This window comes from Hemiscyllium ocellatum (genome assembly GCF_020745735.1).
Source record: "Hemiscyllium ocellatum isolate sHemOce1 chromosome 27 unlocalized genomic scaffold, sHemOce1.pat.X.cur. SUPER_27_unloc_9, whole genome shotgun sequence".
Classification (NCBI taxonomy): domain Eukaryota; kingdom Metazoa; phylum Chordata; class Chondrichthyes; order Orectolobiformes; family Hemiscylliidae; genus Hemiscyllium; species Hemiscyllium ocellatum.
In genome coordinates, this window is record NW_026867518.1 from 969740 (window position 1) to 996858 (window position 27119).

General features: G+C 46.5%; 1 protein-coding gene across 1 annotated transcript; it reads right to left on the reverse strand.

Annotated features, from left to right (window-relative positions):
- Positions 1–3714: 3714 nt before the first annotated feature.
- LOC132808679 (gastrula zinc finger protein XlCGF26.1-like) lies at positions 3715–25159 on the reverse strand. Its single transcript, XM_060822194.1, has 3 exons — positions 25138–25159; positions 22893–24432; positions 3715–5067 (listed from the first exon to the last, which is right to left on the reverse strand). Exons 2-3 carry the CDS (start codon positions 24021–24023, stop codon positions 4258–4260), a joined length of 1941 nt encoding a protein of 646 aa, XP_060678177.1. The 5' UTR covers positions 24024–24432; positions 25138–25159; the 3' UTR covers positions 3715–4257.
- Positions 25160–27119: the final 1960 nt, after the last annotated feature.

Sequence of the window (27119 nt, forward strand, 5' to 3'; positions counted from 1 at the left end):
GTGGATGTACAAAGGGGGCTCAGTGTCCTCCTACACCAGTCACTGCCAGTTGTCAAGACAGGTGCAGCAAGTAATCAGCAAGGCAAGTAGCATATTAGCAAGAGGAATTGAGTTCAAAAATGGGGATGACTTCCTGCAATTGTGGGGGGGGGGGGGGGGGGGGGAAAGGGGGGGTGTCATTGAATATATTCAAGACTGAGGTCATCTGACTTTTGAACAACAAAAAAGTGGATGGTTATAGGGGAAGGCAAGAAAATGGTTTTGAGACCATTACAGAATCATACAGCACAGAAGTAGACCCTTCAGTCCAACTAGTCCATGCTATGTTTGCATACTAAACTAATCCCATCTGCCAGTGTTTGGCCCATATCCCTCTGTCACAAAGCTGGTCCTTATTCTAAAAGCTGGTCCTTCTTCTCAATGATCCTACCAATGGAAACATCTTCCCAACATCCACCCTGTCCAGGCCAATCAGTATTCTGTATGTTTCAATGAGATCCCCCAAGCGTGGGCTGTAAATCAGCGTAAACCAGACCCTTCAGGATACAGCACGGACTAGGTTCAGCAAAGTGAGGATGGAGGGAGAATGTGTGGGATGGAGTTTTCAGCGTTTAGGAAATAAGAGTTCTGGTCTCCTTCCGATCGGAAAGATGTCATGAAACTTGAAAGGCTTCAGAAAAGATTTACAAGGATGTTGCCAGGGTTGGAGGATTTGAGCTATAGGGGGAGGTTGAATAAGCTGGTGCTGTTTTCCCTGGATGTTGGAGGCTGAGGGGTGACCATATAGAGGTTTATAAAATCATAAGCGGCATGGATAGGATGAACAGACAAAGTCTTTTCCCTGGGGTGGGGGAGTCCAGAACCAGAGGGCAAAGGTTTAGGGTGAGAGGGGAAAGATGTAAAAGAAACCTAAGAGGCAACTTTTTCACTCTAGTTTGTGTATGGAATGATCTGCCAGAGGATGTGGTGGAGGCTGGTACAATTGCAACGTTTAAAAGGCATCTGGATGGGTATATGAATAGGAAGGGTTTGGAGGGATATGGGCCGGGTGCTGGCAGGTGGGACTAGATTGGGTTGGGATATCTAGTCGGGTTGGACCGAAGGGTCTGTTTCCATGCTGTACATCTGTATGACTATGATGTTTCATTTTCATATCATTATTCAGCATCATTTCCAAGTCATTGTAACCAAATGAAGTTTTCCTCAATACACACTTAAGGCTGTCTGGCTGCCCGATGTGTCCTGGATAATATGTGATCAGCAGGCATCCGGCAATCTACAGGAGTTGTCTTTTTTTTTAGATTATTTACAGTGTGGAAAGAGGCCCTTCGGCCCAACAAGTTCACACCAACCCACCAAAGCGCAACCCACCCAGACCTATTCTCCCACATTTACCCCTACACCCAACACTACGGGCAATTTAGCATGGCCAATTCACCTAACCTGCACATTTTTGGACTGTGGGAGGAAACCGGAGCACCTGGAGGAAACCCATGCAGACATGGGGAGAATGACTGCGTGGAGTTTGCACAGTCGCCTAAGGCAGGAATCGAACCCGGGTCTCTGGCACTGTGAGGTAGCAGTGCTAACCACCGTGCTGCCCACATTATATTTATTTGACTGTACTGACCGCGATCACTTATTTTGTGAATTTTGTTGCAGGAAGACATGGGGAAAGAAATCTGAAACCAAATATCACATCAACCTCTGATGGAGCCACTTGATTCATTGGGAAAGGAATCAAGGAAATCATACTAAACATCATCTTCACTATCCTATCTAACTGCAACTCTGAAGGAATTATGAATCTGTACTCCAAGGTCTCTTTGTTCAGCAGCACTCCCTAGGACCTTACCATTAAGTCCTGCTCTGATTGCATTTTTGAAAAAACCAGCACCTCGCATTTATCTGAATTAAACTCCATCTGCCACTCCTCAGCCCATTGGCCCATCTGATCAAGATTCTGTTTTAATCAAAAGTAAACTTCTTCACTGTCCACTATACCTCCAATTTTGGTGTCCTCTGCAAACTTACTCTACCTATGTTCACAGCCAAACCACTTATATAAAAGAAGAAAAGTAATGGACCCAGCACCAATCCTCGTAGCACACACTGGTCACAGGCCTCCTGTCTGAAAAGCACCCCTCCACCACCACCATTCCCTGTCTTCTACCTTTGAGCTAGAACTTTGAAAAAAATAATTGAGGTCAAAATGCCTCCCCTCGTTGTGGTTCTGTTCGCCAAGCTGGGAATTCATGTTGCAGACGTTTCGTCCCCTGTCTAGGTGACATCCTCAGCGCTTGGGAGCCTCCTGTGAAGTGCATCTGTGATCTTTCTGCCGGCATTTATAGTGATTTGTATCTGCCACTTCCAGTTGTCAGTTCCAGCTGTCAGCTGCAGTGGACAGATACAAATCACTATAAATGCCGGAGGAAACATCACAGAAGCGCTTCACAGGAGGCTCCCAAGCACTGAGGATGTCACCTAGACAGGGGATGAAATATCTGCAACACAAATTCCCAGCTCGGCGAACAGAACCACAACAACGAACACCCGAGCTACAAATCTTCTCCCAAACTTTGAATGCCTCTCCTCCTCTTCTCCTGCTCACAGTACGCTGGCTGTAGCCAGCCAGCTGAGAGTCAGTCCTCAATGGAGGAGATTCCAATCTCCTGGGGTTTTTTTTTTAAAAACTGAGGTGGCTAAATCTCTTGGTTAAACTTTTTTTAAAATCCCCTCACTAACACTACTGCGATAGTGCTCATTTTTTCCCCAGCACCCATGTTGTGTGTGGGGAGGTGTGAGATAGCAGACACATTCAATTTTGCTCAAAGCACACAATCTGCAGGCAGTCAATCCATTAATATTTTATACGTTCCAACTTTGGAAGTAGAACCAGTCTGACTCAACATTAGGAGACAGGCAGGCTCTAACCTCACACCTTTAATACATTCTCTGAGCTGAAATGTCACTTTCAAATTACATTGAGAACGTTCCTTATAAGTCATTCTGGGATTTACATAGTAATGAACTGAAACCTGCAACCCATTCTAAAAGATGAAAGACTTGATAGCAATCTAGATTTGTTCCATTCAGTTGTATGACACTGTAATTTTTTAGTTCAAATTCTATGTCATGATCCTGCTCCACAACTACCTGATGAAGGAACAGCACTCTGAAAGCTAGTCCTTCCAAATAATATCAGATTATATTCCAATACCTTTGTCTGATTTTTACCTTTGTTTCTCATGAACACAGCCCACACGTTCTCCCGCAGGCAGTAACCTTTACAATGCTGATGAAATGATGCAGTACCTGCAGAGATGAAAAACTTAACAGTTTTAATTTTAATTCTGTGTCTTATGATCCTGCTCCACAGCTACCCGATGAAGGAGCGGTGCCCCAAAAGCTAATACTTCCAAATAAACCTGTTGGACTGTAACCTGGTGTTGTGAGACTTTTAATCTTTGTTTCGAGCCCACACCTCCCACTGCTGCCAGTAAACCTTACAATGCTGGTGAAACAATGAATCCGCACTCCTGAAAAATTTACAATTTCTCACAATTCTGCCACTCATTCACTTCTGATCCAGGACATTGGAAACTTAGTGCTGGAGGTTGAAAGAAATTAGCAGCTTTAAAGCAAAAAGCAGCTTTCAATGAGTGTCTGAGTCAGACGGTGAATTCCGGTAACGTTTATTGCAACCCTGCTTCATTACAGTTTCAATTTTTCCCAGAAAAAAAAAGTGCACGAAAAGTAGCGTTTTTTTAAATAAAAAGCTCAAGGTCAAAGTGCACACACTCCCCATCCCCCACTTACTTTACTATTGGTCAGCACCAAATTATCCCTTTGGAACTGGATCCCTGGTACAGCCTTCACCTGGAGGAAGTATTGCCTCACTCAGCAGTTTCAGCCTACACCCTGTGTACAAGTTAGTTTCTCCAGCTCATATACAGGAGGGGGATGCAATCAAGAGTCAACCACACTGCTGTGGCTCTGGAGTCAGGGGTAGGCCAGACCAGGTAAAGGACGCAGCTGGAATAACCGAGTGATTCCTTTCCTGCAAAGGTAGCTTCATTCTCTAAAAAAGGAGATGAGTGAATAAGGTGGGGTTTTTCTTCCCCTGAAAATGGTTTCATCATTTGATTCTGAACTCCAGATTTCAATTGCGCCATCTACCACGGTGGGATTCAAACCTGGGAGACCCCAGAACGGGGTTGATAGTCTAGTCAAAAATGGTACTTATCTGTCACTCCTTCAATTTCCCTGTGATGGCACGTGAACTCGTTGATGTCTCTGGAGGTCGGAGGAGCAGGTGAAGCCCTTCCTGCACTTGGAGCAGGTGAATGGCCTCTCCCCAGTGTGGATCCGCTGGTGGGTCAGCAGGTGGGAAGAGTTGGTAAATCCCTTCCCACACTCGGGGCAGGTGAATGGCCTCTCCCCAGTGTGGACCCGCTTATGCTGCCGCAAATTGCTCATATGATTGAATCCTTTCCCGCACACAGAGCAGGTGAATGGCCTTTCCCCTGTGTGGATCTGCTGGTGGTTCAGCAAGCTGGAAGAATCAATGAATCCCTTCCCACACTCGGGGCAGGTGAACGGCCTCTCCCCCGTGTGGACCCGCTCGTGCTTCCTCAAGTTGCTCACACGACGGAAAGCCTTCCCGCACTCTGAGCAACCGAACGGCCTCTCCCCAGTGTGGACCCGCTGGTGGGTCAGCAGTGCAGATGAATGCGTGAACCCCTTCCTGCACACCAAGCAGGTGAAGGGCTTCTCTCCCGTGTGGACCCACTGGTGCGCCCGCAGGTTGGAAGAATTTGTGAATCCCTTCCCACACACTGAGCAGATGAACGGCTTCTCCCCGCTGTGAACACGTCTGTGAATTTCCAGCACTGAGGGGGAAGGGAATCCTTTCCCACAGTCCCCACATTTCCACGGTTTCCCCATGGGGAGAGTATTCCTTGTGTCACCTGGGTTTGAAATTACAAACAGAACTGGTACACAGTCTGTCCCCACCGTGAGGGGTGGGATTTTGATTCCCCCAAGCTGAGGAAATGGTTTGAAGCACTTTTTCCACAGTCAGCCCACTGAATCTCCCTCACTCGGGTGTCTTAGTATTCTTCCTGCCACACTAGTGTCCTGCAAAAATAAACTCACAAAATAAGTGATCACGGTCAGTACAGTTAAATAAAGATACATTGATGGCAATTCCTGTAGATTTCCAGGTGCCTGCTGATCACACATTATCCAGGTCACAGAAACCTGAAAACCCTCATGCAGCCAGATAGCCTTAAGTGTGTATGGAGGAAAACTTCATTCAGGGGACAATGACCTAGAACAAGCTGCCGACAAAGGTGCTGGATCAAGATATGAAAATAAAATGTCAAGACTGCTTGCAGAAAGAAAGCCAGTGAAGTTGCTGAATGAGTAAGGTGGGGGATGGGTCCCAGGAAAACAGTGAGGAAAGAGACTAACCCGAGTATCGTACAGTTGGGAAAGGGAGTGAATCAAACAGTCAGGGCAGGAAGGAATAATGCAGAGAACAACGTAGGACTGAAGTTATACTGCATTTACGTCAAAGCAAGAGACCTAACAGGGAAGGCAGGTGAAATCAGGGTTTATGGTCAGAAACATGGGACTGGGACATCATAGCAACTACAGAAATGTGGCTCAGGGATGGACAGCTCAATGTTCCAGGATACAAATGCCACAGGAAAGATACGGGGGGGAAGGGGGGTGGCAAGAGAGGTGGGGAGTGGTGTTTTGATAAGGGATAGTGTTGAGGGAGGATATTCCTGGGAATACATCCAGGGGAGTTATTTGGGTGGAACTGAGAAATAAGAAAGGGATGATCACCTTATGGGATTGTAATATAAACCTCTAATAATCAGCAGGAAATTGAGAAACAGTTATCTGTAAGAATAATAGGATGGTTATGGTCGGGGATTTTAACTTTCCAAACATTGACTAGGACTGCCAGCGTTCAGGGTTTAGATCAAGAGGAATTTGTTAAGCATGGACAAGACAATTTTCTGAGGCAGTATGTGGATGTTCCTACTAGAGAAGGTGCAAAACCTGACCTAAGGCAGGGCAGGTGACTGAGGTGTCAGTGCTGGACCACTTTGGGAAAGGGACAGACTGGATCTCAAAGTAAATTGGAGGGAGGCTAATTTTGATGGTATTGGGCAAAAACTTTCAAAAGTTGATTGGGAGGCAGATGTTCACAGGTAAAGGGAAGGCTGGAAAATGGGAAGCCTTCAAATATGAGATAATAAGAGTCCAGAGACAGTATGTTCCTGTTAGGGTGAAAGAAAAGGCTGGTAGGTGTAGGGAATGCTAGATGACTAGAGAAATTGAGGAGTTGGCTAACAAGAAGGAAGCATATGACAAGTATGGACAGGACAAATCGAATGAATCCTTAGAACAGTATAAAGGCGGTAGGGGTATGCTTAAGAGGGAAATCAGGAGGGCAAAAAGGGGACATGAGATAGCTTTGGCAAATAGGGTTAAGGAGAATTAGAAGGGTTTTTATAAATTAAGGACAAAAGGGTAATTGGGAGAGAATACAGCCCCTCAAAGATCAACAAGGGCAGCCTATGTGTGGAGCCGGAGTAGATGAGGAAAATACTAAATGAGTATCAGTGTTTACTGTGAAGGAGGACATGGAAGATAGAGAATGTGGGGACATAGATGGTGACGTCTTGAAAAATGTCCACATTACAGAGGAGGTAGAGCTGGATGTCTTGAAACACAAAAGTAGATAAATCCCCAGAAGCTAGGCAAGTGACTCTTGGGCCCCTTGCTGAGATATTTGTATCATTCTTAGTCACAGGTGAGGTGTTGGAAGACTGGAGAGTGGCTAACGTGGTGCCATTATTTAAGAACGGTGGTAAGGAGAAGCCAGGGAACTATAGACCAGCGAGCCGACATCAGTGATAGGCAAGTTGTTGGAGGGAATGCTGAGAAACAGGATTTCCATGTATTTGGAAAGGCAAGGACTAATTAGGGATAGTCAGCATGGCTTTGTGCTTAGGAAATCAATCAAACAAAGTTCCTCATGGAAAATTCGTTAGCAAGGTAAGATCTTATGAAATACAGGGAGAACTAGTCAACCGGATACTGAACTGGCTTGAAGGTAAAAGAAAGAGGGTGGTGCTGGAGAGTTCCTTTTCAGACTGGAGCCTGTGACCAGTGGTGCCACAAGGATCGGTGCTGAATCCACTACTTTTTGTCATTTATAAAAATGATTTGGATGTGAACATAGTAGGTATAGTTAATAAGTTTGCAGATGACACCAAAATTGGAGATTCAGTGGACAGCGAAGAAGGTTGCCTCTGATTAAAATAGGATCTTGGGCTGAGGAGTGGCAGATGGAATTTAATTCAGATAAATGCGAGGTGCTGCATTTTGGAATTGCAAATCAGATCAGGACTAATTCAACCTCAATGTCATGGAGATGTACAGCATGGAAACAGACCCTTCGGTCCAACTTGCCCATGCTGACCAGATATCCAGAATTAATCTAGCTGCATTTACCAGCCCCTCTCTCTCTCGACCTTTCCTATTCAAACACCCATCCAGAGATATTGTAAATGTTATCATTGTACCAGCCTCCATGACTTCCTCTGGCAGCTCATTCAGTACACGCACCACCCTCTGCATGGAACTTTACATCATTCCCCTCTCATTCTCAACCTCTGCCCTCTACTTCTGGACTTCCCGACCCCAGGAAAGAGACCTTGTCTATTTACCCTATCCATGCCCCTCATGAATTTACAGGAAGATCACCCCTCAGCCTCCAACACTCCAGGGAAAACAGTCCAATCTATGCAGCCTCTCCCTGTGGCTCAAACCCTCCAACCCTGGAAACATCCTTGTAAAGCTTTTCTGAACCTTTCCATCCTTGCTATTCAAACACTAATTTTACACAGAGGGTGGTTCATGTGTGGAATGAACTTCCTGAGGCAGTGGTGGATGCCGGTAGAATTAAAAGATATTTGTTTCAGTACATGAATAAGAAAGGTTTCAAGGGATACAGTCCAAGAGCAGGCAGGAGAGACTGGTTTAATGTGGGATTATGGTTGGCATGGACTGGTTGGACTGAAGGTCTGTTTCCATGCTGTATGACTCTATGGCAGGCTTTTAGTTCTTGACAGTGGAGTCACAGGTAGACAGGACAGTGAAGGTGGTGTTTGGTACACTTCACAGGACATTGGTTAGGCCACTTTTGTAGGATTGCATGCAATTCTGTTACCAGTGATCCCACCCTGACACGCCATGCACCAGAGATAATGACTAAAATTGACTGGGTCACAGAATAAAATCATAAAACCCCTACAGTGCACAAAAAGGCTATTTAGTCCATTGAATGCATTGGGTATAGGAATATGGAGGTCATGGTGCAGCTGTACAGGACATTGGTTAGGCTCCTTTTGGAATATTGCATTAGATTCTGGTCTCCCTGTTATTGGGTAGGAAGGATGTTGTGAAACTTGAACGGATGCAGGACAGATTGATAAAGATGTCGCCAAGGTTGGAGTGTTTGTGGTATAAAGAGAGAGGCTGAATAGTATGGGGCTGTTTCCCTGGAGCATCAGAGGCAGAGGGATAACCTTGTCAAGGTTTATAAAATCATGTGGGGCATGAATAGAATAAATAGGGAAGCACATTTCCCCAGGGTGGGGGTCTCCAAAACCAGAGGGCATAGGTTTAGGGTGGGAGGGGAAAGATTTAAAAGTGACCCAAGGGTAAATGTTTTCACACAGAGGGTGGTGCGTTTATGCACTGAGCTGCCAGAGGAAGTGGTCAGTACAATTACATTTAAAAGGCATCTAGATGGGTATGTGAATAGGAAGAGTTTGGAGGGATAAAGGTCAAATGCTGGCAACTGGACCTAAATTTACATAGGATATCTTGTCAGCATGGATGTGTTGGACCACAAAGTCTATTTCCGTGCTGTATGTTTCTATGACTATTTGATAACAGATGCTTTATTTCTGTTGATGCAAATATTTTTATCAATCATGCCTGGGTGGTAATACTTAGAGTCAGAGATGTACAGCATGGAAACAGTACATGCCGACCAGACATCCCAACACAATCCAGTCCAATCCAACACCTGGCATAGATGTAAGGGAGCGAGAATTCCTCAATTAGGGCACTATAAGAACCCTGGGAGTCACCAATTTCTGGTTTACGTCCTAATGAACAAACATTAAGTACAAGCACCTATTTATACTCAATTTTGTTTCATTTTTCTTGTTTATTCCCTGCTACGATGATTCTCTGTCTGGATGGTTGACAGGCTGGGAGATTGTGGGTTGAAAATGTGTTGCTGGTTAAAGCACAGCAGGTCAGGCAGCATCCAAGGAACAGGAAATTTGACGTTTTGGGCCAGAGCCCTTCATCAGGAATCTGGCCCGAAATGTCGAATTTCCTGTTCCTTGGATGCTGCCTGACCTGCTGTGCTTTAACCAGCAACACATTTTCAGCTCTGATCTCCAGCATCTGCAGACCTCACTTTTTACTCGAAGATTGTGGGTTGGGCCTTGATTGACAATGTTTTATTGTTCCGGAAGGTGTAAGAGGTTTCAGCAGAAATCCTGCAGAGCTGAGAACAGACCGACATTTTACTCTGTGGAAACAGGGAGATCAACAGACGACAAAGAAATCAGGACCTGAAATCCGAGCTGACACCAGACTACCATGTTATCAGTGCTTTGATTGGCAGTACCTCTACCTTTACCTAGCTTCTCATTTGACTAGAATGCCACATATCCCTTCAATATTCAGGATCCAATCCTTGGCACCCTGAAGCCATGTCTCTGTCAGGAGTCTCAGATCTAATTATTCTGTTCGACGTGTGCAGTCTATTCATTCACTTTTGTTATGATGCAGCACACCTTCAGACACAGTCTTCAGTTTCAATTTTTGTGATCTTTAGAATCCAGCTTTGATTGCTGGGACATTTACTCTCCTTGTCCCTTTCTATCATACTTTGATGTTCATTTTCACATCACAACATTGTTCACCTGCCTTGATTTGCACTGGCCATGCTAAATTGCCCAGGGATGTGCAGGTTACCTGGGTTAGCCATGGGAAATGCAGGGTTATAGTTTCATAGTAATAGAAGCAGGAGTAGGCCATTTGGCCTGTCAAGCCTGCTCTGTCATTCATTAAGATCATGGCTGATCTATCCATCATCTCAGCTCCTCCTACCTGCATTATCCCAACTACCCTTAAATCCCCACCATGCAAATACCTACTCACCTGTGTCTTGAATATTCTTAGGGAAGCTGTCTCTCCCGGTTCCATAGGCAGAGAATTTCATGGAGTCACTGTTTTCCGGGAAAAGCAGTTCCTCCTCATCTGTGTCTTAAACCGACTCCCTCTGACCTCGAGGCCATGACCTCTAGTCCTAATCTCACCCACCAGCAAATTACTGGATTGGGTGGTGGTGGTGGTGGTGGTGGGGGGGGGAATGGGGGAGGCTTTTCAGAGGGGCCAACGTGGACTTGAGGGGCTGAACAGTTTACTTCCACACTGTAGGACTTCTATGATTAACCGCACTTATTTTTGTCCTGGATCACAGCTCCCAGAATCTCCCATCTTCTGCAAATTAAAAGACAAGTCCCACTCTGCCCTCTCGTATGTGTGTTATCTAACTGCTTTATCATTTCTAGTGAATATAGCCCACACCTCACTGCTGCCAGTAATGATTAGCTTACATTACTAACAATGTGGAAACAGGCCCTTCGGCCCAACAAGTCCACACCGACCCCTTCAAAAAGCAATACAATGCTGATGAAACAATGCAATACCTGCAGTACTGAAACCCGTAAGGCTTCTAACGATACCCGTTACTGATTCACCGCTCCTTCTGATGCACAGCATTGGAAATACAATGTTGAAGGCTGAATAAAATGAGCAGTTTAACTCAAAAATCCACCTAACCCTTCACTAGGCTCCCCGCTCAGCACACTTTACTTACTGCTGGTAAACCTTAAAGAACTTTATCCACACAGTGCAATGAATTCCCACTTTCCACCAAAATCCTAGACGCACTCAGTTGCTGTCTCACAATTGAAAGATTTCATTGTAACTTCTGCTCCCATTAAGGGCAAAACATCTTTGAAAGCTGCTCTGAAACTCCAGCCTTCACAATCACACTTCTGTTTTCATGGAAGATGATTAGAGTCATACAGCACAGAAACTGAGCCCTCGGTCCAACTCATCCATGCCGACCAGATATCCTAAATTAATCTAATCCCATTTGCCAGCATTTGGCCTGTATCCCTCTAAAGCCTTCTCATTCACGTACCCATCCAGATGCCTTTTAAATGTTGTAATTGTAGCAGCCTCCATCACTTCCTCTGGCAGCTCATTCCAAACATGCACTACCCTGTGTGAGAAAAAGTTGCCTCTCAGGTCCGTTTTAAATCTTTCCCCTCTCACGTGAAAGCTATGCCTTCCCGTTTTGGATTCGCCTGCCATGGGGAAAAGATTTTGGCTATTCACCCTATCCATACCCCTTATAAAATTCTGTAAGGTCACCCCTCAGCCTCTGATGCTGCAGGGAAATTCTCCCTGGCCTATTCAGCATCTCCCTTTAGCTCTAACCCTCCAACTCTGCCAACAAACTTGTAAATTTTTTCTGAACTCTTTCTAGTTTCACAACATTGTTCCATAGGAGGGGGCCCAGAATTGCACATACTATTCCAAAAGTGGCCTAACCAGTGTCCTGTGCGGCCATGACAATGATCTCCCACCTCCTATACTCAATGCTCTGACCAGTAAAGGAAAACGTACCAAATGCCTTCTTCACTATCCTGTCTCCCTGCAATTGCACTTTCAACGAACTAGAACCTGCAAGGTCTCTTTGTTCAGCAACACTCCCCATTAACTGTGTCAGTCATGCCCTAATTTGCCTTACAATGCAACAACTCATTTATCTAAATTAAACTCATTCTGCTACTCCTTGGCCCATCCTATCAATTCTAATTTATATTGAATTTTCTTTCCTCTCACCCTCGAAAAAGCTGAAAAATCTCCATCCAACACACACTCCCTCCATTCTGACTTTGCTGAACCTAATCCTTGCTGTACCTCATCCTGAAGGGTCTGGTTCATGCTGATCAACAGGCCCTCACTCGGGAGAGGGTGGGTGGAATCTAGTTGAAACAGAGAATACTGAATGGTCTGGACAGAGTGCACATGGGGAAGATGTTTCCATTGGTAGGAAAGACTAGCACCTGAGGGCACAGCATTAGAATAAAAGGAAGACCTTTTAGAACAAAGATAAAGAGAAATCGTTTCAGCCAGACAGTGGTGAACATGTGGAAGTCACTGCTACAGAAGGCTGTGGACGCTAGTCACGGAGTATATTTAAGACTGAGGTAGATAGGTTCTTGAGTATCGGGGGGAAATCGAGGGTTACGGGGAGAAAGTGGGAGAATGGGATTGAGAAGCTTACCATCCATGATTTAATGGCAGAGCAGCCCTGATGGGCTGAGACATCTAATTTACTCTCCTGTGTTTTATGGTCTCTTGCTTTCCTGAACACAGAGAAAGAATTGGGAGCAGGAACAGGCTGTTTAGCCTGTTGAGCCTGCACCAACATAAGTGGATATGAAGATACCTACACCGAGGTGGATAAGCTGGAAATATTTCCACTGGAGCAGAGGAGGTTGAGAGGTGACCTTATCGAGGATTATAAAATCATAAGGGGTGTAGATAAGGTGAATGGCAGATATCTTTTCCCTTGGTGGGGGTTCAAGATTAGGCAGCAAATTTGAAAGAGAGAGGAGAAAGATTTTAAAAAGGCATAATGGGTACTTTATTTTTTAAAACACAAAGTGGTTTGTGTGTGAAATGCATGTCCAGATGAAGGGGTGGATGCAGGTATAGTTAGAACATTTAAAAGACATTAGGATAAATACATGAATGAAGTTGAATTCAGATAAATGCGAGGTGCTGCATTTTGGAAAAACAAATCAGTGCAGGACTTATACACTTTATGGTAAGGTCCTGGGGAGTGTTGCTGAACAAAGAGACCTTGGACTGCAGTTCATAGTTCCTTAAAGGTAAAGCCACACATAGATAGGATAGTGAAGGCAGTATTTGGTATGCTGTCCTTTCTTGGTTAGAGCATTGAGTAAAGGTGTTGGGAGGTGATGTTGCATCTGTACAGGACATTGGTGAGGCCACATTTGAAATATTGCGTGCAACTCTGGCCTCCTTCCCATCAGAAGGATGTTGTGAAACTTGAAAGGGTTCAGAAAAGATTCACCAGGATGTTACCGGTTTGAAAGATTTGGGCTCTTGGGTGAGGCTAAATAGGCTGGGGCTGTTTTCCTTGGAGTGTCAGAGGCTGAGGGGTGACCTTACAGAGGGGCATGGATAGGGCAAATAGACAAAGTCTTCTCTGTGAGGTGGGGAGTCCTCTCACTAAAAGTTTAGGGTGAGAGGGGAAAGATATAATAGGGAGCTAAGGGGGGCTTTTTCACAAGAGTGGTGTGTGTATGGAATGAGCAGCCAGAGGAAGTGGGGGAGGCTGGTATAATTACAGCATTTAAAAGGCATCTGGATTGGTCTATAAATAGGAAGGGTTTAAAGGGATATGGACCAAGTGCTGCCAAATAGGACTAGATTAGGATAATTGATCAGCATGGACTAGTCTGTTTCTGTAACCAAACTATACTGGTCTTAAAACCATTTTTTTTTTGCCTTTCCCCATAACCATCCACTTCGTTGTTGTTCAAAAATCAGATGAACTCAGCCTTGGACATATTCAATGACGCTCTAACTGCAGGAAGGCGTCCCCACCTCTCAGCTCAATTCCTCTTGCTAATACACCACTTGCCTTGCCGATTGCTTGCTGCATCTGTCTGACAACTGGCAGTGACTGGTGCAGAATGACATCTAGATCTGTACATTTACACATCATTTCTGATAAAAGGTTCCTGAATTTGCCCTGTGTTTTTCAATTGAGACACAGAACTGAACTAACTTTCCCAGAACCTGTCCCCTCCCTGGATTCACTCCATTTCGCTTCAGTTTCTGCAAGTCAACAGCTGAACCCGGAATGGAAAATGGGGTGAGAAAAGAGAGCACAATACTCACAGATGTTGGACAGAGGAAGAAGGTTGCAGTCTACCCTGAAGCTCAATCTTAACTCAGAGAGAGAGAGAGAAGCAGCATCAACCCCAGAAGCACATGATCCTCCTTCCACATCCAGTCTATGGGTTTTCTGTGATTGGCAGGAGGACCAGTCCCCATCCGGTCCTCCAGAGCGTCCCATTGGTTCACCAAAACAAGACCGTGGGGCGTTTCCCCGTGCCGCATGAGCAACACGCGGAGTGGTTGCTGACACCGAGGAGCATGCGCAGTATGGAGATGCTGGTTATTACTGACCGATTTTCAAAGTTAAAAATCACCCAATGCCAAGTTATCGTCCAACCGTTTATTTACTTATTTCCGATTTATTTGGAATCACTAGCTTTCGAAGCGCTGCTTCTTCATAGGATGGTTGTGGAGCAGAATCATAATACACAGACTCTTGAGCAACAGGATTGCAGAGTCATGGGATGTAATATTAAACAAATGTAGCTTACTTCTATCATCTTTTAGAATGACCTTGTTCGTTTTGATTCCATCGTATGTAAATCCCAAAACTTTTTAAAAGTTATGTTCTCAAGATAGGTTTTCACAATAGGTGTCATCTCAATCAAATAATGCATTGAAGGTGTTAAGTTAAAGTCTGTCTGTGTCCCAATGTTAGGTCAGACTGATTCTATTTCTAAAGTGGGAGGTACAGCGTTTTTGAGCAAAATAAAATGTAATTCTGCAAGTACAAATTCAACCCACAAACATAAATGTGTGTGTACAGGCGAAACCAAGTGATTGTGTCTGTGTCTGTGTGCGGGTGTAATGGGGTATAAGGCTGTGAGAGGGTGTGTGTGTGTGAGCATTTGAGAGAGTGGATGTGTATGAGAGAGGGTCTGCATGAGTGTGTTGGTGTGGAGGAGCATGTGTTTGTGTGAATGCGTGCTTGTGTGCGTGTATGTGTGGGAGAGTGTTTAGTCTAGTGGGGTCACCTGTAGTGTGACATGAACCCAAAGTCCTGGTTGAGGCCATCCCCATAGGTACCAAACCTGGCTATCAGCCTCTGCCCAGCCACTTTCCATTGTTGCCTGTCCTGAAGTCTGCCTTGGAGGATGGTCACCTGAAGGTCCGAGGCTGAATGTCCTGGACTGCTGTAGTGTTCCCCGACTGGGAGGGAACATTCCTGGCTGACGATTGTACAGTGTCCATTCATCCGTTACTGTAGCCTCCACTCGGTCTCGCCAAGATACCATGCCTCAGGGCATCATTGCCTGCAGAGTATGAGATAAACAATGCTGGCTGAGTCACGTGAGTACCTGCCATTCTCATGGTGGGTGGTGTCCCCACGTGTCATGATGGTAACGTATCGTCACTCTAACACGTCTTGCATCGTCTGCCATGGCAGGGTTGTATCATGTTGCCCTGAAGGCCAGGCAGTTTGCTGTGAACAATGATCTGTCTAAGGTTTGGCAGTTGTTTGAAGTCGAGAAGTGGAGGTATGGGGAAGGACTTGGCGAGGTGCTCATCCGCATCAGTACTATGTTGCAGGCTGCAAAGAACATGACATAGTGTTTCGGCTCCCAAGTAGGACTGGACAACAAAGAGAACCATATTGGTTGCAGCTCATGTCTGTCTCCGAAGATCATTACAGTTTCTCGCTGTGGCAGTTGATGAGTTGAGCATTGTACCCCGTTCTTATGAGAGCATGCTTGTGTACTTCCAAGTGTCTGTCTCGTTCCTCCTCACCTGAACAGATCCTGTGTATGTGAAGGGCTTGTCCATAGAGGATGGTTATTTAATATGTTTCACTAGAGAAGTTTAGCACTGTCAGGTTATCCGTGGGTTTGTGGTACAGAGAAGTGCTGAGATACCCATGCTTGATAGAGACGCATGTGTCCAAAAATGAGACAGATATGAAAGAGTAGTCCATGGTGAGTGTGATGGTGGGATGAAACATGTTAATATCAGTGTCGTTAGTTCAGTGACTCCTCACCATGGGTCCAGAGGAAGAAAGATCATCAATATATCTGGTGTATAGTGTTGGTTGGAGGTCCTGTGCAGCAAAGAAACACATAAGACTATGGGGTAAATTTGCATTTGCAGAATTATATTTGTAGATACATTCTATTTTGTTCAAAAAGTGCACAATCTGCAGGCAATTACTCCATGTAATATTTTATCAATTCCTACTTTGGAAATAGAACCAGTCTGACTCAAGACAGGCTCAAACCTCATATCTTTCATGCATTGTCTGAGCTGAGATGTCACCTCTTTTTATAAAACCTTCAGTTATCTCGAGAGTGTGACTTAAAAGAAGTTCTGGGATTTATATATTAATGAACTGAAATCTGAAACACATTCTAAAGATGAAACACTTCAAAGCAATCTAGGTTTGTTCAATATATCATTCAATGTCCTTTTGCTACAAATACTCTGTCTTATGATCCTGCTCCACAGCAACCAATGAAGGAGCAGCGCTCCAAAAGCTAATGCTTCCAAATAAACCTGTTGGACTATAACTTGGTGTTGTGTGATTTTTAACTTTGTTTCTAATGAAAACAGCTCACACCTCGCACTGGTGTCAGTAAACTTTACAATGCTGAGGAAATGATGAAACTGCAGTCCTGAAAAATGAACAATTTCGAATAATACGAGCTACACATTGACTGCTCCTTCAATTAGAAACCTCACACTGGAGATTGAAAGAAACGAGCAGCTTTCAAAGAAAAACCTGCTGGATCTCATAGCCTTCCATGTCTGAGTCCTTCGGTAAGTTCAGGTAACCTTTATCGTGGCAAAAGTGAGGATTGCAGATGCTAGAGATCAGAGTTTAGATTAGAGTGGTGCTAGAAAAGCACAGCAGGTCAGGCAGCATCCGAGGAGCATGAAAATCAACATTTTGGGCAAAAGCCCTTCATCAGGAATCAGCTTTTGCCTGGAATGTCGATTTTCCTGCTCCTCAGATGCTGCCTAACTTTTATTGTGACCCACTTTGTTACAGCTTCAGATCTCCCCAGCAAATAGGCACAGAAAAAGTAGCTTATTTGCATTTTTAACAGCTCAAGGTCAAAGCGTACACATTCCCCTGCACCCCACTTCCTTCACTGTTGGTCAGCTGAGTTGTCCCTTTGTAATTGGATCCTTGGTACAGCCGTAACCCGGAAGAAGTATTGCTTCAGTCAGCAATTGCAACCCATACCTTGTCTCCAAGTAAGATTCTCCCCGCTCATTTGCCGAGGAGCTGTCGAGAGTCAACCAGACTGCTGTGGGCCTGGAGTCACGTGTAGACCAGACCAGGTAAAGCCTGCAGCTGAGTGATTCCTTTCCCACAACAGCAGTTTCCTTCCCTAAAACATGAGTGAATCAGATAGGGATGTTTTTCTCATCATGAGGTTCTGAACTCCAGGTTTCTGACTGACTTCCAACTCCACCATCTGCTATTCAAACCCAGGAGTCCCCAGAACTGGGTTATTAATGCAGTCGATAATGGCATTCGGCTGAAGCTCCTTCAATGGCAGGTGAACTCACTGGTGTCTCTGCAGGTGGGAGGAGCGGGTGAAGCCCTTCCTGCACGGTGAGCAAGTGAACGGCCTCTCTCCGGTGTGGACCCGCTGGTGGGCCAGCAGTGTAGATGACCGAGTGAACTCCCTCCCGCACATGGAGCACTTCTACGGCATCTCTTCCACATGGACCCGCTGGTGCGTCTGCAGATGGCCCGTCTCACTAAATCCCTGTCTGCACACGGAGCGGGTGAACAGCCTCTCCCCTCTTCCCCATGTGAACGCGTCTGTGGGGTTCCAACATCGATAGGAAAGGGCATCTTCTCCCACAGTACCAACATTTCCACATGGGGGGAAGCTTTCCTTGTCTCACTCTGTGTTTCAAATTACAAACGGAAAGGGTACACAGTCTCTCCCCACCGTGAGGGGTGAGATTTTGATCCTCCAAGCTGAGTAAATGGTATGAAGCACTTTTCACAGTCAGCGCATTGAATCTCCCTCACTCGGGTGTCTCAGTATTCTTCCTGCCACACCAGTGTCCAAAATCTTTCAAGCAAACAAAAGCAAACATGTCTTCTCGATGTGAATGGCTGCTGATATTAAAGTCCCAGTGAATCAAGTGGCTCTGCCAGAAGTTGATGTGTCTTTTGGTTTCAGATTTCTTTCCCCATGTCTTCCTGCAAATAAAATCACAAAATAATTGATCACAGTCAGTCCAGTCAAATGAACATAACATCGGTGACAATTCCTGTAGATTGCCAGATACCTGCTGATCATATATTATCCATGACACAAAAACCCGAAAACCCTCACGCAGCCAGGTAGCGTGAAGTATATATTAAGAGGAAAACTTCATTTAGGTGACAATGACCTGGAACAACCTTCCTACAAAGGGGCTGGAAATGGAGCCGAGTCAAGGTTTTGAAAATGACATGTCAAGGGTGCTTCAGAAAAGAAAGCCAGTAAAGTTGCTGAATGACTTCCTGCTGACCTATTAAATAAAAATTATTACAAGAAATACAGGATGTAATTCCATTACAACATTAGAAGGTGAACATTCATAGCCATGCAGCCTGTACAACAGTGAATATCAGATATACACTATATGAAGCAATCATAAAATCCCTGCAGTGCAGAAAAAGGCCATTTGGCCCATTGAATCCATTGGGTGTAGGAGTTGGGAGGTCACAGTGCAGCTGTCTAGGACACTGGTTAGGCCGCTTTTGAAATATTGCATTCGATTCTGGTTTCCCTGCTATAGGACATGAAGGATGTTGTAAAACTTGAAAGGGTGAAGGACAGATTGATAAGGATGTCGCCAGTGTTGGTTAATTTGTGGTATAAGGAGAGGCTGAATAGGATGGGGCTGTTGCCCCTGGAGTGTCGGGGGCTGAGGGTGACCGGGTAGAGGTTCATACAATCCTGAAGGGTGGGTAGAGTAAATAGGCCAGAGTGGTGGTGGAGGCTGGTACAATTACAGCATTTAAAAGGCACCTGGATGGGTGTGTGAATAGGAAGGGTTTGGAGGGATATGGGCTAAATGCTGGCAAATGGGTCACTAGACTTATATAGGATAGCATGGATGTGTTGGATCAAAAAGTCTATTTCCGTGTTGTATATTTCTATGTCTATTAGATAACAGACGTTTTATTTCTGTTGATGAAAGTATTGTTATAAGTCATAGCTGGGTACTAATACTTAGATGTAAGGGAGTGGGAATTCCACAAGTAGGGCATGATAAGAATCCTGGGAGACTCCAATTCTGGTTTACTATCTAATGAACAACCTTTAAGCATGAGCACCAAATGTGCATTTATGTCTAATTTTCTTTCATTTTTCTTGTTTTATCCCTTGCTATTGTTAAAGTACAGATTTGACATGGCCTAGGGAAGCCCTTATGGACTCAAACCCGTAAGCCTCTCTTTCTTGGTTCGTCCCAAAGATCATACTCTTTGGAGGTCTGGAATAAAAACCTCTTACAGACAGTTTAGTTTAATCTTAGTCATCCCCTTTATTCACTCGTAGCATCACTGTTACAATGTAACACTGATACCCAAACGCTGAACTAACTAGGTTCTAATAACCTAGCAGTGTAGGGTAGCAGCTCTTCAAGTGCCCCAGCAGGCTACTCCAATGTACTGATACAAAGTGGCTTCCTTTATACAAAAGTTTACAAAAACATTGCATGTTCTTAATTAGACAGATAACAGTGAAAGACAATAATTCATAAGGAAGAGAAGTTAATTGACAGATCTGTGTGTGCTTGACTGATCACTCCTACAGGCCTTGAGCTGTCCATCAGGTGGGAGAAACCTACCCAGCTGAGTTAGGTGTCTGGTGCCGAGATAAGTTCCTATAAAGAACTGCCAGTCTAAACTAAGTGGGAGATGTCATAAGGTAACCTTGCACAGCTCGCATGTCTGATACAATAATTTTTTATTTCAAAAATATATTCATAAAATAATTTGATGGTTTGTACAGTTGGTCATGCCATACATATGTAAACATTTACATACAAAGATCAGAATTTATCATTTTTATATACAGGTCTGTACATTTTTCAATCATATGCCCATATATTGAGCTGAGGTGTCAGCAGAGTCCAAATGACTGCATGGGCCCCCCTGTTCTTCATTAGGCAGGCAGACGTTACACAGTGGTCTTTCCCCACCGTGCCTTAGTGGCAGTTGCCCCAAGCTTCAGCGCGTCCCTCAACACGTAGTCCTGGACCTTGGAATGTGCCAGTCTGCAACACTCAGTCTGGGTCAACTCCTTCAGCTGGAAGATCAACAGGTTTCAGACCACCCAGAGAGCGTCCTTCACCAAGTTGATGATCCTCCAGGCACAGTTGATATTTGTCTCGGTGTGCGTCCCGGGGAACAGGCCGTAGAGCACGGAGTCCGCGTCACGGCGCTGCTCGGAACGAACCTCGACAAACACCACTTGCATTCCTCTCCAGACTTCATCTGCGTAGGCACATTCCAGAAGGAGGTGTGTGACAGTCTCGTCCCCCCTGCAGCCGCTTCGAGGGCAGCGTGCGGTGCGGCAGAGAGTCCGGGCGTGCATAAAGGATCTCACAGGTAGAACCCTTCTCACCACCAGCCAAGCCATGTCTTGGTGCTTGTTGGAAAGTTCTGGCGATGAGGCATTCTGCCAAATGGCTTTGACAGTCTGCTCAGGGAACCACTCGATAGGATCCGCCCTCTCCTTTTCCAAAGGGTCTCAGGGACACTACGTGCTGACCACTTCCTGATGGACTTGTGGTCAAAGGTGTTTTTCTTCATAAACTTCTCCACGAAGGACAGGTGATACGGAACGGTCCAACTACTCGGAGCGTTCCGCGGCAGCGAGGCCAGGCCCATCCTTCGCAACACCGGGGGACAGGTAGAACCTCAGTACGTAGTGACACTTGGTGTTTGCGTACCAGGGATCCACACACAGCTTGATGCAGCCACACACAAAGGTGGCCATCAGGGTGAGGGTGGCATTGGGTGTATTTTTTCCCCCGTTGCCCAGATCTTTGTACAGCGAGTCCCTTCAGACCCAGTCCATCATTGATCTCCATATAAACTGGAAGATGGCCCGGGTGACTGCAGCTGCACAGATTCTGGGAATAGGCCAGATCTGTGCCATGTATAATAGCAATGACAGTGCCTCACACCTGATGACCAGGTTTTTTTCCGTGATGGAGAGCGACCGTAGCTTCCATCTGCCCAGTTTCTGCCTCACTTTGCTGATACGCTCCTCCCAAGACTTGGCACGCGCCCCAGCCCCCCCGAAACAAATACCCAGCACCTTCAGGTGGTCGGTCCTGACGGTGAAGGGGATCGAGCATTGGTCGGCCCAGTTCCTGAAGAGCATGGCCTCGCTCTTGCCTCGGTTTACCTTGGCCCTCGAGGCCCATTCGAACTGGTCACAAATGGACATGAGTCTGCGCACGGACAGCGGATCTGAGCAGAAAATGGCAACGTCATCCATGTACAGGGAGGCCTTAACCTGCAGGCCCCCGCTACTAGGAATAGTCAACCCTCTCAGGCTTGCATCCTTCCTGATAGACTTGGCAAATGGCTCTATGCAGCACACAAACAAGGCAGGAGAGAGAGGGCAGCCCTGCCTGACTCCAGATCGGACTGGGAAGCTATTGAGACTGCACTGATGATGTTGGTGTAGAGCAGTCTGATCCAATTGCAGATTCCCTCCCCAAAGCCCATTTTGGAGAGAACATCTTTCATATACCTGTGTGATATCCTGTCAAAGGCTTTCTCCTGGTCCAGGCTGATCAGGCAAGTGTCCAACCCTCTGTCCTGCTTGTAGGCGATCGTATTCCTGAGGAGTGCGATACTCTCAGTGATCTTCCTGCCTGGCACAGCACAGGTTTGGTCAGGGTGAATCACCGACCCCAGAGCAGACCTGACCCGGTTGGCGATTACCTTTGACAGGATTTTGTAATCCGCATTCAACAGTGAAATTGGTCTCCAATTTTTGAATTCCTCCCTCTCCCCCTTCCGCTTGTAGATGAAGGTGATGATGCCTTTCCTCATGGATTCACTCATGGTACCTGCTCGAAGCATACTGACATACACCTCCGCAGGTCCTGGCCAATCAAGTCCCACAGAGCGGAATAGAGCTCGACCGGTAAGCCGTAGCTTCCGGGAGTTTTATTCTTTTCGAAGGACTCAAGGGCCTTGGTCAGCTTGTCCAGAGAGTTCAGGTTACCTTCATTGCAACCCAACTTTGTTACAGCTCCAGATCACCTCAGCAAAAAGGTGTTGAAAAAGTAGCTGCTTTTTAAACAGCTCAAGATCAAAGCCCAACCCCCCACTTTCTTTACTATTGGTTACCACTGACTTGTCCCTTTGTAATTGGATCTTTGTTACAGCCTTAACCTGGAGGAAGTATTGCCTCACTCAGCGATTTCAACCCATACCCTGTCTCCAAGTAAGTTTCTCCCTGCCCATCTGCCGGGAGGGAAAGAAGTGGGAGGAAGCAGGTGGAGTCAACTACACTGCTGTAGGGCTGCAGTCACGTGTAGACCAGACCAGGGAAAGGATGCAGCTGGGACGACTGAGAGAACAACAACAGCAGTTTCCTTCCCTAAAAAGGACGTGACTGAATCAGAATGGGGCTTCCCCCGACCCCGCCCAATGGTTTCATTGTTCGATTCTGACCTCCAGATTTCTGACCGAATTCCAAATCCGCGATCTGCTGCGGTGGGATTCAAACCTGGGAGTTCCAGAACTGGGTTGTTAGCCCAGTCCATAATGGCACTCGGCAGTCGCTCCTTCAATCCCCCTGTGATGGCACATGAACTCCTTGGTGCCTCCGCAGGGTGGCTGCCCGGGTAAAGCCCTTCCCACACTCGGGGCAGCTGAAGGACCTCTCCCCCGTGTGGACCCGCTGGTGCTTCACCAGGGCGGAGGAATCGCTGAAGGCCTTCCCACATTCGGGACAGCTGAAGGGCTTCTCCCCCGTGTGGACACGCTGGTGCTTCAGCAGGTCGGAGGAATTGCTAAAGGCCTTCCCACACTCGGGGCAGGGGAATGGCTTCTTCCCTGTGTGGACCCGTTGGTGCTTCAGTAGGGTGGAGGAATCGCTGAAGGCATTTCCGCACTTGGGGCAGCTGAAGGGCCTCTCCCCGGTGTGGACCCGCTGGTGCGTGCGCAAGTTGCCCTTCTGAGTGAATCCCTTCCCACACTCAGGGCAGCAGAAAGGCTTCTCACCGATGTGGATCCGCTGGTGGATCAGCAGGACGGACATCTGGGTAAAGCCCTTCCCACACTCGGGGCAGCTGAAGGGCCTCTCCCCTGTGTGGACCCGCTGGTGCTTCAGCAGGGTGGAGGAATTGCTGAAGAGCTTGCCGCACTCTGTGCAGGGGAACGGCCTCTCCTGCGTGTGGACCCACTTGTGGGTCTGAAGGGAAGAGGAATCGTTGAAGGCCTTCCCACACTCGGGGCAGCTGAAAGGCTTCTCCCCAGTGTGGACCCGCTGGTGCATCCGCAACTTGCCCTCCTGAGTGAATCCCTTCCTGCATTCGGAACAAGTGAATGGCCTCTCCCCAGTGTGGACCCGCCAGTGGGTCAGGAGGGTGGAGGAGGTGCTGAAGGCCTTCCCACACACAGTGCAGGAGAACGGCCTCTCCCCCGTGTGGACCCGTCGATGGGTCTTCAGGTCAGAAGAATAACTGAAGTCCTTCCCACAATCAGGGCAGCTGAAGGGCCTCTCCCCTGTGTGGACCCACCGGTGCCTCATAAGGGCAGAGGAATTGCTGAAGGCCTTCCCACACCTGGGGCAGATGAATGGCCTCTCTCCGGTGTGACTGCGCCGATGAATCTCCAGGGCAGATGGAGCACGGAAGCCTTTCCCGCAGTCAGCACACTTCCACGATTCCTCCTCGGGGTGGGATTCCTCAGGTTTCTCCATGGCCGAAGCTCCAGCTGTACACAAATGCGTGTAGAGCCCCTCCTCACCGTGAATTCCTCTTTCCAGGCTGTAGAGGTGTTTCTGGCTTCACACTCAAGTGCACTGCAACAGTAGGGTCTCTCATCCAGTCCCACTGATGCTGAAAACGTACTTAAACAGGAACCAAAAAACTTTGCTCCTTCTCACAGAATCACAGTAAAAAATTATTGCAGTCTCGATGGATTGAATGACTGTCAGACATTGATGACAAAGTGAGGATTGTAGTTACTGGACTGTCGGTGCTGAAACGTGCGGTGCTGGAAAAGCACAGCTGGTCAGGCAGCATCCGAAGAGCAGGAAAGTTGACGTTTCAGGCATAAGCCCTTCATCTGTTAATTTTGAAACTTTTGTCCTCAGATCGTCAAATACTCTGTAAAACGAGATTACAAAAGTCATCAGCGTCAGTCCAGGGTAGAAATTCAGAACAAGCAACTCTACTTTCGGGTGAACATTGTTGTCTTTAGTTATTCCACAAAATTGAAAGCACCATCTCACTCTCTCCCTCCCTGCCCCCTCTGTTCTCACATTAACGTCCCTGGGAAGTGGGGGGGGGGAAAGCATTAACACCGACACCAGAGAGAAACAGAACATACAGACGTGGCAAATGTTAGTAGAAAGCCAGATTCATAGAGATATACAGCACAGAAACAGACCCTTCGGTCAATCTCTTCCATGCCAACCAGATACTCAAAATCAATCTAGTCCCATTTGCCAGCACTTGGTCCATATCCCTCTGAACCCTTCCTATTCAAACACCCATCCCGATGCCTTTTAAATGCCGTAATTGTACCAGCCTCCACCATTTCCTCTGGCAGCTCATTCCTTACACGCATCATACTCTGCATGAAAAAGTTGCCCCTTAGATCCCTTTTAAGTCTTCCCCCAACCCCGCCTTAAACCTATTACCCCCTAGTCCTGTACTTCCCCATCCCCAGGAAAAGACCTTGTCTATTTGACCCTATCCATGCCCCTCATGCTTTTATAAAAAGTCAGTAATGTTACCCTCCAGACTCTGGCGCGATGGGGAAAACAGCCCCATCCCATCCCTCCTCACCCGGGTAATTCAGACACATACCTGAGTTTGCAGAGTCTGCCCCCCCCTCCCTGGAATCACTCCAGTTGCTACAAGTGAACAGATGTTACCCCCACTCCCTCCCGGGATGAAGAGTTGCCCAGAGGGAGGGAGTTTCACTCTGAAACTGACAGGGCCACTTCCGCGTTGTGACGTCATAGATGAAGCGAGGGGGCGGGGAAAGGCCGACAACAGCTCCGCGCACTGCGCCTGCGCAGCCCTGCAGTTTGCAACAGGGTAATCCCTTCCTTTCAGAGAATTCCCAGAGTGTGGAAGCAGGCCACTCGGCCCAAGGAGTCCATACCGACCCTCCGAAGGGTAACACACCTACACCCATCTCCCTACCACCCTGAATAATGCACCTAACGTGCACATCCCTCAACACTACGGGTAATTTAGCTTGGCCAATCCAACCTAACCTGGACAAAGTTAAAAATCAAACACCCAACAGGTTTATTTGGAAGGACTGGTGTTAACAGCGCGGCTCCTTCATCAGGTGATTGTGGAGAATAAGATCACAAGGCACAGAATTCATGGAAAAAACATTACAGCATCCTGCCATTGAAATTACATATTGAACAGACCGGGATTAAGTCTTTCATCGTTTCGAATGGGTTGCAGGTATCAATAATGTGTAAATCCTAGAACATCCTGCCAATTACGTGTGTGTGCATGCATGAGGGAGAAAAAAGTCTCTTTCTGTGCTGTATATCTCTGTGTCTATATGATAACAGATGCTTTATTTAGGTTGGTGTAAATATTGTTGTAAATAATAGCTAATAGTTAGATGTAAGGGAGAGAGTATTCCTCAAGTAGGGCACTATAAGAATCCTGGGAAAGCTCTATTTCTGGTTTACTTCCCAATGAACAAACATTTGGGGGCAGCATGGTGGCTCAGTGGTTAGTACTGCTACCTCACAGCACTAGGGACCCCGGGTTCAATTCCCGCCTCAGGGAGTTTGCACATTCTCCCCGGGTCTGAGCGGATTTCCACCGAGTGCTCCAGTTTCTCCCACAGGCCAAAATTGTGCAGGTCAGGTGAATTGGTCATGCTAAATTTAGATTAGATAACTTACAGTGTGGAAACAGGTCCTTCAGTCCAACAAATCCACCACCGAAGCACAACCCATCCAGACCCATTCTCCTACATTTACCCCCTTCCTAACACTACGGGCAATTTAGCATGGCCAATTCACCTGACCTGCACATTTTTGGACTGTAGGAGGAAACCGGAGCACCCGGAGGCATCCCACGCAGATACGAGGAGAATGTGCAAACTCCCTGAGGCGGGAATCGAACCTGGGTCTCTGGCGCTGTCAGGCAGCAGTGCTATCCACTGTGCTACCGTGCCACCCACGATGCCCATACTGTTAGGTGCATTAGGTAGGGTAAATGTAGAGAAATGGATCTGGGTTGGTTACTCTTTCGGGAGGATCAGTTTGAATTTTTTGGGTGGAAGGCCTGTTTCCATACTATAGGAATCTAATCTAATTAAGCAAAGCACCTATATATTTTTAACTTGTTTCATTTTTCTTGTTTGATTCCATGCAATGCTACCACACTTGTGTCTGGATTGGTTGGAGAGATTGGGAGACTGTTGGTTGGGTCTCAATTGATCTGAATGTTTTATTGTTCCAGAAGTGTAAAGGGGTGGGGGTGGGGGTGGTGGTGGATGGTCAAAGCTTCAGCAGAAATCCAGCAGAGCTGAGAGCAGACCCACATCTTACTCTGTTGGAACAGGAAAATCAACAGAAGACAGAGAAACCAGGACCTGCAATCCAAGCTGACACCAGATTCCCCTGTGATCTGTGCTTTCATTAGCACCTCTCCCATTATCCTGCTTTCCATTTGACGACCCCCTCAATGTTCAGAATCAATCCTTGTCATCCTGAAGCAATGTCCTGTGAGGAATCTCAGATCATAATTATTCTCTTCAATGTGTGCAGTTGATTCATTCGCTTTTGTTACAATGCAGCACACATTCA